Source organism: Maylandia zebra, linkage group LG8, assembly GCF_041146795.1.
Source record: "Maylandia zebra isolate NMK-2024a linkage group LG8, Mzebra_GT3a, whole genome shotgun sequence".
Lineage (NCBI taxonomy): Eukaryota > Metazoa > Chordata > Actinopteri > Cichliformes > Cichlidae > Maylandia > Maylandia zebra.
Genome location: NC_135174.1, coordinates 27,483,746 through 27,496,935, shown reverse-complemented (window position 1 = coordinate 27,496,935; position 13,190 = coordinate 27,483,746). Strand labels below are relative to the sequence as shown.

The 13,190-nt window shown below is 42.2% G+C and overlaps 1 protein-coding gene across 7 annotated transcripts in view; it reads right to left on the bottom strand.

Annotated features, from left to right (window-relative positions):
• srcin1b (SRC kinase signaling inhibitor 1b) overlaps positions 1 to 13,190 on the bottom strand; it is a 141,428-nt gene that overhangs the window by 53,788 nt on the left and 74,450 nt on the right. For 6 of the 7 annotated variants that reach the window (XM_023153866.3, XM_076887737.1, XM_076887739.1 and 3 more), the window contains one exon: positions 12,327 to 12,353. The exons of the other annotated variant lie outside the window; for it this stretch is intronic. In XM_023153866.3, coding sequence (XP_023009634.3) covers positions 12,327 to 12,353 — 27 coding nt within the window. The remainder of the gene's footprint in view (positions 1 to 12,326; positions 12,354 to 13,190) is intronic. 7 annotated transcript variants of the gene reach the window in all.

Genomic DNA, 13,190 nt, shown 5'->3' with positions numbered 1-13,190 from the left:
ACAGCTGTGCAGAGCCCCCACCCCTGACACAGCTGCCACACCCCTGGACCCAGCAATTTCATGGACATTACCTCTACATGCCGTGGCATTCCTTTCCAGTGAGACTCACAAATGAGAGCATCCCAATCCCTACCCGCCTAACGGCATGTTTGGGTGCCACATCATACGAGGACTTTTTACAAAGCAGCCTCGGCTGGAAGATGCGAGTCGGCAGGCCGCACATCTTTGCAACAACAGCCCGAGGGGGGAGAGGCAGGTGAAGGAGGAGCACGCGTGATGTGTTCAGCGGTGCGCTGCCCGATATAGCCACAGTCTTCTGTTATTTCCCACAGAGCAGCTTCGCAGGAGCATCTGGGGGTTAATTGCCTTGCTCAAGGGCACTTGTTTTCGAGTTAGAGGCAAAACCTCCATGAGAGAAGGGAGCCTTTTGCTCATTTCCCTGCTCGGATTTTCCTTATTGACAATTTTGAAGTATTTTGATCTGAGCTTTTATACTTTAGCATCAAAGTGTATGTGACCCGATTTTAGTTTATTTACAAAATAAATAATAAAAAAAACCCTTGTGAACCCTACAGCCGGCCAAGTCTGGGGTGTAAATACAGCCTTTCATCTCTACATTACTTCAGTTATATAGCCTAAAGTGAAGGATCATTTTCTTTCACATAAAATCTAGAGGGAAGTTCTCATCCAGTTATTGCTTTCCACAGAGTTCAGCCTGCTAAACAAACCTCGCAGTCTTGGCAGATGGCAGTGAAGTGTCAATAAGTGATTCTGGCCACGTGCCTCAGCGCAGTGCCAGTCGGGGAGCGCTGCAGCAGTCGGCCTCCTAAGCCTTTTAGCGGCGGAAAACGCTCCGGCTATTCTCCGAGTCAGATTGGGGAATAGCGATTTTCCACCAAGCATCATATCAACAGCCAAACAGCACGAGGGCCACAGAAGCAGTTGTCTGAATGCGTTAGAGATGAGCTAGCTCACTGGGACAAATATGGCACGGGTAGTCTGGGGATGTCTCTGTATGGAAACTGCTCTGTCTGCCATATTCTCTGTGTAAGACTCATGAAAGATGAACAAGTGTCTTGCAATGCTTCTGGGCTCCCAAAAGAGACAAATCCTTTAAAAAATGTCCTTTGACTGAAAATAAAAGTTTTAGTGGATGATTCTCTTCATTACTGAAACATTTACGAGACTGCTGAGAAGAGAAAAAGACTATAAAATGTTCTTAAAGGCAATAACACATTGGAAAAGTCCAGTTCAGTGATTCCACTTAGCTTCCTAGCAGACACTAATCTAACAGGGATGCTCCTGGTGAAAAAAATGAAACAACTAGTGTAAAACTAAGAAACACTCACATATCAAAATAAATTTTGATTACTTTTTTATGGACAATATCAAAAACTGTCTTTAATCTTTAATCATCTTTTATCATCCTTTAAGTGCTGCTTATGAACACGTTAACTCTAAAATGATAGCGAAGAAGAAAAACGCTTGAAATAAGCTGTTAAATACAAAGACACATTATTAAATTATCACAAGTTATCATGCAAAAAACTAATAATTTGCCATTGAAATGTGTGGTGCATTGTGCATATAATTTTTCTATAATATATGACAACCATCCCTATCCCGAGACGACTCGCAGGTCAGCCTAAGCAGAGAGGTCCAAACCTGCCTCTCATCAACCACCTCCTCCAGCTTATCCTGGGGAACACCGAGGCATTCCCAGGCCAGATGAGAGATATAATTTCTCCAGCAGGTCTCCTCCTGGGAGGACATGCCTGGAACACCTGACCCAGGAGGGGACCATCTCAACTGGCTCTTTTTAAGGAGGAGAAGCGCCTCTACTCTGGACCCCTGCTGAATGAATGAACTTCTCTCCCTACGACTGCATCCTGCCCGCAGCTCGGACACCAGCATTTCACTGCATGTTCACTATATGTTGTATTGTTTATGTGACAAATAATATATGTATTTAATAATAATAATAATAATAATAAGACCAACCATGCCCACGACAACCGAAGGAACTGCCGTTTTTGCCACTTCAGCCTTGAGCTACGTTCACATGTACACGTTATATTTTTAAAACTGATCCACAGAAAAATATTTCTGTTCACATGAAACATGCAAATTTTTGATCCGTTTTATAAAAATGACAAAATCTAGTAGCTACACAGACATAACCTGATAAACATCGGTGAGGTTTGAGGAACACAAGATGTAATAAAGCCAGGTATGCATATTTAAACATTTCCTCTGCTTCGTCACTATGGTTACAAAATAATCCCAGTAGGCCCCATTATCATTCCCTCAGTAACGAAGAAGGCTGATGAACAAGTGCAATACTGGATGCAGCTTCAGTAGGATCCCCACTCCCTATCTAAGCCCCACAGTATGGTCCACCCCCCCGCCCCAAATTAAACACCAAGGCAAAGAAAAAGCGACAATAGGCGGTGATTACTCTGGCCACTCTCGACAGAAAGACAAGCAGACAAGAGATGTAAAATGCAGCATTAATATTTGTATAAGTGAGGCTGGGAGTGATGAAAAGAGGAGAATTATGCAGCACTCTGCTCCATTGTGTCTTTGACACTGTCAGCAGCAATTGCTGCCTGGTGTTTGAATCCATGTTCAGCCCCGGTGACGAGCTGAAAATCCTCATGCAAGGGGAGCGTGTGAGAGGAAATGTGTGATATAATATAAGAATCTATATTCCCATTTGCTTGCGTCCAATCAGTACGAGCGCCACCGATGTTTGTGTGCATTTAGCAAGCTGGAGACATCAAAGGGGGAATAGCAGGGGACTATTAAACACATACACAGCCTCACACACATGAGCACAGCGGTGCACTGCTGCACTCCCCTCTCCCTGAGAGGAAGAGGAGCGATAACCAATCCTGTATGGGCAGCAGACCAGCAACAAATAGGGGGAGAATGGGAAAAAAGCCAGCATGTGTGTTTGTCACCAGCTAAACAGACGAGGCAGCGAGAGAGCTACTGTGAACGTACATGACGAAAGGAGCACGAGATGCAAACTGTAACACGAGAGATTAGCCATATATCAAAATAAAAGAGGCTATTTTTGCAAAGTACATATGCTGGATGTATATGTAATTAAGCACCAATATTCAAGCACTTTCAGCACAGCCGAGCATTTGTTATTGTCTGTCTGTGTTAAATAATAATAATAATGGATTGGATTTATATAGCGCTTTTCAAGGCACCCAAAGCGCTTTACAATACCACTATTCATTCACTCTCACATTCATACACTGGTGGAGGCAGCTACAGTTGTAGCCACAGCTGCCCTGGGGCAGACTGACAGAAGCGAGGCTACCATATCGCGCCATCGGCCCCTCTGGCCAACACCAGTAGGCAAGTAGGGTAAAGTGTCTTGCCCAGGGACACAACGACCAGGACAGAGAGCCCAGGGATCGAACCGGCGACCTTCCGGTTACAGATGCGATTCCCAACCCCCTGAGCCACGGTCGCCCCGTTAAAGGATAAAGCCGTCACTCTAATTTCTTATTGTCGACGATCCTCTGAAAAAACCCAAACCAACAATGTGCCCATCTGTCCCTACCCTGTCTCTGATGCTCAGCTCTCAAGCTCAGTGATTTCTGGAAGTCTTTAAGAAATACTCCTAAATATACACTTTCATTTTATGAAAACAGGCACAGTCATTTTACAAACAGATGGGCACTTATAGCACAAAGGAGGAAATACTCGATTAGCTAAGGACTATTTTCAGCCGTGGATTAATCGACAATTTTTGTGTGCTACTTCTGCAAATGACTCAACTTGGATGTTTTTTTTAATCAATCCGTAAGCCCTCCCACATCGTCTGACACTAATAATAGTTTGTTTTGTGTATTCATGTATAGTCAAGGATAATTCCAGTGCCTTTCAATTTGATGCTTTTGCCTCATTGTGACTTAACTGAGCGCCTGTTACAAAATAATTGTATTTATTCTAAGATTATTGCTCTCTTAAAAAGCACAACAGTGAATTTAGCTGTTGAGCAGTGGTTCTCGCAGGGTGGGAATATTTGACCACTGAACATTCTGCAATGAAAAACTGCACATAAGTTATGAATGAATTAATTTGCTGCTTCAGTATCCATTTCCTGTTAAATATCCTTAAAGAAAATTCTGTCAAAGAGGGTTTAGGTAACGGCGTGCAGCGCCCATAGTGGGAATTATGCGACCAAAAGAGCTCCCAACATTCAGGACACCATATCATGAAAGCTAAATGTCTTAGGGCTTCAGGCGGCCCAGGGACAGAGCACATCACCTGTTAGCAGAAGTTGATGAATTCAGTTCAATTGAGTTTTATTTACACAGCGCTGAATCACAACAACAGTCACCTCAAGGCGCTTTATATTGTAAGGTAGACCCTACAATAATACATACAGAGAAAAACCCAACAATCATATGACCCACTATGAGCAAGCACTTTGGCGACAGTAAGAAGGAAAAACTCCCTTTTAACAGGAAGAAACCTCCAGCAAAACCAGGCTCAGGGAGGGGCGGGGCCATCTGCTGCGACCGGTTGGGGTGAGAGAAGGAAGACGGGATAAAGACATGCTGTGAATGCTAACATAGTGCCAGGTAAGCTATAGAGCCATAGTTCTTAGAGAAGTTTGACCTCCTTTGAAAGAGTCCTCACTGAACCAAAAGCAACAATATGTTTGGTAGGCTATGTTAAATCGTCTGACAAGGTCCAGGCAAGATGTATGCTAACTGAGTGGTGAGTACAAATGGGACGAGAAGGAAAACTGGCAAAGTGTATGATGATATACAGGCTGATGGCTTGAAATTTCTGCTTGTACTTTGATGTACAAACAGCTGTCTTAGAGAACATTATGGTCATAGAGAAAGGCAACCTCAGACAGGCATGCAGGCATGGCCCTTAATGTAGTTAGCAAAATAGCTATTTAAGGTGGCTAATTCCAAGAAAGCTTGGAAAAAAGGTGAACCTTCCCAGGAGTGGCCTGTCTACCAAAATTACTCCAAGAGCACATCAACGCATCACTCAGCAGAAGAACCCAGAATAAGAACTGCAGTCCTCACTTGCCTCAGTTAAGGTCAGAGTTCATGATCCAACCATAAGAAAGAGACTGATGAAAAACAACAACAGCTCAACTTTTGCCAAAGAAAAAAAAATTGGGGGGAAAAATATTCTGTGGACTGAAAAGAGACAAATCTTCTAAAAGGTTCAACTTTTGAGTTCCATCTGGACTAAAACTAACAACATTTAATAAAAAACATCACCGCAACAGTTAAACATGATGTTGGGGCTGCTGTCCTACAGTCAGGACCTGCACGACTTGCTGTAACTGATGGAACCATGAATGCTCCTCTCTACCAACAAGTAGTGCTATACAGCGTTTTTAGGTAATTGTAAAAGTAGGGACTTCAGAAAAAAAAAGTCAAGATATTTTTTGGACAAAGACTCATTATACAGCCTGGAAGTGTGAGGTCTTGCAGTCCTGCTGCAGGCACACCTCTCTACGTGTCATCTTTGTTCAGTGAATGCAAAGAGAAGCAGTGAAGTAACTGTTTGCACTTGCACAGTGTTTTTCTTGGGGGTTATTTATGGGTTAGGTGCTTTGCTGGACAGAGCAAAGATAGTTTATCAGCTCCATCCTGCAGGGTCTCTGAGTCCTGGTCCTACAGGCAGGAATCTTAGCACAGCTTCTCAGATCTCCCTCTCCTCAGCCACTGCCTCCAGCTCTTCCAGGGAATGCTGAGTTTTTCCAAAGCCACCTTAGAGATAACCTCGCAAGTCCACTCTGGGTCTGCCCTGCAGTCACACCTACATTTTGTGGCCATAGGGGAGGGTATGAACATATTAGCCGTCATGGTCAGCTCTGTCATGTTGCAAACTGCTACCTGGTGTGAATGAGTTGGACTTACTAGCAGCACAACCTTTAACTTCTCTACAAATGAAGGTATAAAATTTCACTGACCTTGATTTTTGTTTTTAAGGTTGCTCCAGGGCCAGAAACTTTAATTCAGAGCATCCTTACTGCTGTATTGACAACAATATTTGTGTAATGTTGTGCAGGTGCTATATATAAACTACAGTTTGCTGTGTTCATGGTAAAGAGGACAGCTGTTTTGGACAGCGGTGGAGCTCCACTGCAGAGAGGAACGAGACACACACACACACACATGCAGACACACAAGTTCATTGTTAGTTTTGGTTTTATCCCTTCAACCTTATCCTTTGACATTTCACATCCCATTTAATTCAAAAAGCAGCAGTGTTCTCATTGTTCCATTACAGAAAATCCTTGAGCAGAGTTCAGATTTGCTGCATCAGCAGTAGGTATGCAAGGATGCCTTTCAGATTATCAAGTAATTTTATGGTTAAGATGATGTAAGCTGCAGTAAGTGCTTAGGTTAGCACATGCACAACACAAGCTCAATGAAAGTAAGGGTCACATGGGTCCGTTCAATATGCATAATTTATTCAAGCCTGATGTGGAACTAATAATGCATTTTAGTCCCATGTTGATCCTTACATGGCCGAGATGTAAAGAAATTTGATTCTTCTTCCACAAAACAACTTAACTTTGAGCATTTTTCTATTTTCCAACTGTCAAGTCTGAAAAAACTGCTTTGTTTTCTCATCTACTTTCAGTTTATCTAGTCATTAATAGTGTTGATATGATTATGTGAGCTGAAGAACTTGAATCCACATCTATATACTAAAGGTTAAAATGGTTTGTTGTGGGGCCAAAAGCACTCTTTCTTTTCATAAACAGCATCCCAATTCCAAACTAATTTCATAGGAGACACTTTCTTTGTTTGCTATTAAAGTTTAATATCTCAGAAGAACTGAGGCACATAAATCCTCAGCGGAATCTATTTATCGCTATTCATTTTTTTATTTATTAAACCTTTATGACTCTCGAGATTAAAAATCTCTTTTGCAAGAGTGTCCTGGCCAGCACACGCAGATGTACAACTGGTGGCTGCACAGACTAGTAACACACAGAAACACACACAGCAAAATGCACAAAATAGGTACAGAAATGTGCATGAGGTGAAGAATGAAACATAAAAATACCCAAAATTATAAATTCAAAGCTAAAGGAAACTTCAAACATCAGAGTAAGTTATTGTCTGGGGCCAGAAACAGGAGCAGGAGTGTTCACACAGAACATCTGCCGCCTGTAGCAGCTGCCTCCAGCTCAATTTAAATCACCTGAAATTCATTTAGTAAGATCAGCTCATTAATTATTGTGACTTTTGTTTTAATTGCTGATCCTCTGGACATATTTGCAGGAAATGTGATACTTATTACACCCAGTCATCAACCTCCAGGGCTAAAAAATAAAAACCAAAGTGGACCTGCAGTTCTTCTAACGGCCACATGAGGTTGACTCCAAAACCAAGTCCGTCCAAATACTTCACATGTTAAAATGTCCAACTTTTCAGCAGAAATAAATATGTTCACAGCCTGGGACCAAAAGCAGCTTTAGCCTCTATGGATAGTTTTACATATGACCATCTGTATGGTGTATGAGGATTTTTATAATGAACCCATTTTTGTATTTTTAAGTCTTAAAAGTTAAAGATTTGCCTCATGTCCACTAATTCGAGACACAGAACTAGATTTCCCAACAGGTTTTTGTGCTGCTGGTGCCATTTGGAACATTTTATTTGGATTGTGTGACAAATAATACGGCTTTCTGTGTGGTAAAGACTGTCCAATCAGTCTGTATTTAGCAATAATTAGATACCTGTGCTCTACAGCTATGCACCTTGCTAACCAAGCTCAGCTAATAACTTGTATATGGTTGCTACTAGCTCTAAAACAACAACATAGCAGGGGCCAAAATGGTAACGCCGAGGCTTCAGAACCAATGGGTGATGTCACAGTGGCAACAATCTATGATTAGACTGCACACAACAACAGACGCACAACAAACCTGGAGTCTGCCCACACTCCAGCTCGCCCTGAATGATCCGTTTTCTTATTATTTAGCTGACACTTGAACTTAAGTGACATTCTTCAAACGTGCCTGTGCTAACACAGCTGAAGGCACAAACGCTGTCTGCAGATGCTGGATGTAAACTTGCTCTGTCACTTTATATAATTTTTCACAGAGTGGGAGCAAGTTCCTCGGTTTGAAACCAGCTGGTAGCTCCACAGCCGCTGAAGCTGGCAGTGAGTGATGACCACTAATGGGCCTGTTTTCAAATTAATCCTTTCATGTCATGCTATTTGCATTGCAGCCTCGCCAGCACTTGGTGAAATTTCCGACTCCAGCCGGAAACAAGGTTTCATTCCGATGGCTGGATTCAATAAGGGCGCACTCAGGGGTCTCTGAGTGTTTTCAAAATCTTGGATAGCAGACCGCGTGTTTGTGATAGCGTGGGTTTAAATTTGGCTCTGGATTTTTGCTACATGTCAACTAATCCTATCTCTAATATTTTCTGTCACTAAGTGTGTAACTGAGTCCAGATTGCATTCAATAAAACCACAAAGAATAAAAGGGCATGATTAATGACTTCACGGCTTCCATTTAGCTAATCTTTTTTTATTCTTTTTTTCTTTTTATTTATCTTATTTTATTTACTTCAGTTGCTGCATGTTAAATAAAATATTATATGCTACATTAAACTAGAATTTTTCTTTTGTTTTACATTTATTCTTCATGGGAATCATTCTTAAAGCACCTTGAACTGAAATAACCTGATTAAAAATGTCTTATAAATACGTTTAAGGGAGTGGATGCCTGATAATGACACCTAAAGGTTTACTAAGGTTTACTAACTACACTTATAAGGTTCCTGAATTGTGTATAAACTGTATTTAAAAGATGAATGCAGTCATCAAACTGTATTTTGAACTGCTTAATCAGTTCAAGGTCCTGGGAGGGCTGGAGCCTATCCCAGATGTTACTGGGTAAAAGCCAGGGTAGCCCATCACAGGGAAATACGAACATGGGCTCTGAAGCCCTTAACTGTTTCCCCCATAAAGACGACATCTGATGACCTCGTCTGCACCTGTAGTTTTCTTACCTTTTAATTGGTTAATAGGTTAGAATAGTTTCCATTGTATTTCCAAGGGTAACTGCACAGCTGGAGACCACCCTGACTACCTTCTGATGCAAGGTTTCAAGGTGTAAAGAGCTACACCTTCATTCTTTCTAAGGGCCACCAGAGGGCGACCCCGTGAGTGTAAAGACTTCTACGAGAAAATGATTCTGCTGCTCGCTTGAGGTCCGAATCACTCTTTTGAATCCATCCATCCATGCATGAGAAGGTAATATGCTCCAGCTTTAGGTCACATTCATCCCTTTCTCACCGCTACAGAGAACGCCAAATGTAAAGTTCACACTTCCAAGAGGTAGTCTTATATCCTTCACAGCCTATGCCTGCACAGAAAGTACACATAGCCTTTAAAGGCACCAAACTCTGCTGAAAGTTGATAAAAAGGGAAATGAAAACGTGCTGGAAATTTAAAGACAATCTGTGCGCTAGATGTTAAGAAATTAGACTCAAAATGTTAAATTGGCCTCTTGGTTGTATTAAAGGAAACGTAAGAGGATTAATGGTGTATTTGTGGTGACAGGACTGATGGATGGAATGCACCATTTTTCTTACTGAGTATGTAATCTGAATACATGAACTGTTGAAGCAAATATGGTAGCCAAAGTCTGCATCTTTTTACAGTATATTTCAAAACACTCTACGTTTATGCACTTCTTTGCTGGACCAGAAACAATGACCAAACAGAGAAATTAAAACATAGATGCATGGTTCCCAGATCAGTGGGTTCTCTACTGATGGAGGATACTACGCCTTTCAGACTGCTTAAGCCTAAAAGGCAAATTTTTCAGGGCTTCTGGGATAGCCCGCAGGTATCAAGGTTGTTATGGAATTTACAATGAGACCAGGATTAACCTCGTGCAGAAATAATTGTTGAGGAGATGCAGATGAATTGAAGCAAACATTATTGTGGGAACTGTCTCGATACCAAGGAGAATGGGAGAGACATTTTGCAGCAGCTGTGATCATGCAGTTTCATGACCCTGTTCCAACTGTCCAGATAAGGAAAGACATTATGTCTCTGCAGTATCTACAAGCAGCTGGCCCACAGTACAACCAAAACACTATCAGTACACAGACATCACTGTAGTCATAAAAGCTTCAATGAGACTATTTTTCAAATAAAGGAGTTTAACCACAAATTTAAAAAAAGCAAAAAATTTACACGGGCCAAAACCATAAAAGCATCGTTTATGAATGCAGATACATTTTAAGATTGCTGGTTAACCTTTGAGGCTGCTCAAACACAAATGGTCAAAAGAAGTCTGACAACAAAGCGGACTGGAAATGAAAACCAGAAAGCTTCTGGTGCTAAAAACCTTGTGCCCTGCCTACAGGTGCACGTGCATCTGTGCAAATATCATCAGAGTCGTTAAGATTCAGAGTCTGAATCCAGGAATTTTGTGTCTGTCAACAACCTGTCAGGCTTAGGCTGAAAATCGGACCGATCTGACACTTCATTTAAATGGCCTGTATTTGTATAGCGCAATTTCTAGTCCCTAAGGACCCCAAAGCACTTTACACATGCAGTCATCCACCCATTCACACACTGGTGATGGCAGCTACATTGTAGCCACAGCCACCCTGGGGCGCACTGACAGAGGTGAGGCTGCCGGACACTGGCGCCACCTGGCCCTCTGACCACCACCAGTAGGCAACAGGTCAAGTGTCTTGCCCAAGGACACAACAACAGAGACTGTCTGAGCCGGGGCTCAAACCGGCAACCTTCCAATTACAAGGCGAACTCCCAACTCTTGAGCCACGATCGCACTTCACGATGTTTCCTACACAGACTTTACTTCGGTGGGATACCCCTATTTATAGACTTAGATCTTCTTTATCCATCTCAGAGAACGGATGAAGTTATCTATGTTACTAAAAAAACAACCCTTTTGGTCTTCGGTTGCAAACCAGCTGTCTTGTATCGCAGCTGTCCCCCCCCGGCTGGTGCGTGAGTTGTTTGGTACCGGTCCACAAGAGCTGAGGCTTGGGTGTGAATCGGTTTTTAACGGTTTTTATCGTTAACTCGGTTTCCCTGGGACTTTTCCTGTGTGTTATGAATAAATCTTCTATGTTTTGGTACTGGTTTTATTTTGTTGTATTTATCGGTGACGCCTTAAAGGCCGGTCCGTGAAAATATTGTCGGACATAAACCGGTCTGTGGCGCAAAAAAGGTTGGGGACTGCTGTTGTATTGTCTACCAACCTCCCCGATGGCCACATTGCTATTGTGGCGGTCCTGAATTAGTTACTCCCTATACTTCACCATCTTGCAGCTGCTTATCATAGCCCTCGCTCTGCTTTGGCGAATTAGACTACCTTCAACAGATGAGGTCCAAAATGTTGGCAATAAAGTTCTTTCACAAGATAATAAAACTTGATGGAGCAACAGCTAATTCTGTTGCTCAAATATTGATTGTCACAAAGTGCGTGGCACTTACATTACCTGCACAGAAGAAACTCAGAGAGGTAATATATCTAAAGACTGCTGATAAAAACCCTGTGCACAGCAAAACTAGCCCCACACATGCGTGCACATATTTGCATATCATACATCAAATCTCAATCTGTGGGAATCTTAGCTTTAGTTATGATGCAAGTAACAAATATTTATCACAGCAATCAAACAGGTGAATAATTCATCTGCACAACCTGCAGAACAGAATCAATCTGATCCATATTTCTGTCACTAATGACAATCCCACTGCACATCCTGCCTGCTAAACTCTCATTGATTTAGTTTTACCATCAGAGACCAACACCAGGCTTAATTTGAATTACAGACAACATGGGAGTTGTAGGCAGGGATCTGCAGGTCTGGAGACAGCCAATAACAAGCTTGGTACAGTGCCTTTTTATAGGGAAATTTTAGCGAGCAGCAGCAGTAAGTTAAACTCCAGCCAGCAGCTCTCAGGCTGAACTGGACCTTTTCTTGCCTCATATTTGATGAAACAGGCATATTGTGTTCAATAATTGCATATCAGAAATCTTACTTGCATAGTTTAAAGTGAACCAAAGCACTTATTTGATTCATGCAGGGATTTTTTCTTTCTTATGTGAACACTCTGAGGGAGAAATGTCGCAGCATGCAGCACAAGAGTGTTAAAAGAGTTAAATGCAGAAGTGAGTGCCAACGTGTGACCAGCGCTAATGCAGTGGAGAAGCAGGCATGCAAAGACACAATGGAGTTATCCTATTAAGAGACGAATCCACACAGAGGCACAGATTTACGCTGAAACACAAACACAATATTGGCACTGACCTTGAAGCTCCAGTAGTTTGGTTGTTGCTAGAGGGGGAGGAAAGAAAAACAAAGAGTAAAGGAGACAGAAGAGGGGCAGGGAGGGTGAAAGAGGGAGAAAAAGAACGACTGAGTGTGAGACTTTTTGTTCTGCAAATGCCACACTAGAAATGCTCAAAGCACAAAACCGACTGGTTAGAACCAGAACAGAGAGAGAAAATGCTTTGTCACTCAGTCGCCATGCGAAGATTTGCAAGTGATACCGCAAAGTGTGCCTAATGAAGTTTGAGAGGTTTAATGGTACGTCGTTTTTACACAGCGAGAATGATATGCCCCAAAACACAAAGGCCACTTTGCTTAAAATGACCACACATTGTAGCAAAGCTTAAGCAAGAAAACCAAAAATTGCCCTTTTTATTTATTATTTTCTGTACATTAGGCCTGGTGAGGAAATGATGAGCTAATTATCGTGATGATAGCCAGATTAACTTGCGTTGTCCTTCACTGCCATCATAATAGGACTTTAATTGCTTGTAATTGCTTCTCAGCAATTAATCAAATGTTTACAGTGACTTCACACATACTAATGATGCAGGGCCAGGCAGCTCCTAAAACCAGCCCCACAGGCTCACTTGCAGAGTTTGCTGGCGTGTACCCAGGACCGGGATTAAAGCAATGCACAGACACTGGATTAACAAGCTGCCATTTTTACTTGATCTGGAAGGAAGCCAGTGCTCAGGTCAGCATTACTCTGATTCCTGAAGATGCAGACACTGAGAGCGTTTATGCACTGATCCGTCACCTTCAGTCAGAGCCCATGAATTGATACGTTCCATAGTACGACCCTGTGTGACCCTTCAAAAGTATTTGAATGACCCAGTCAGG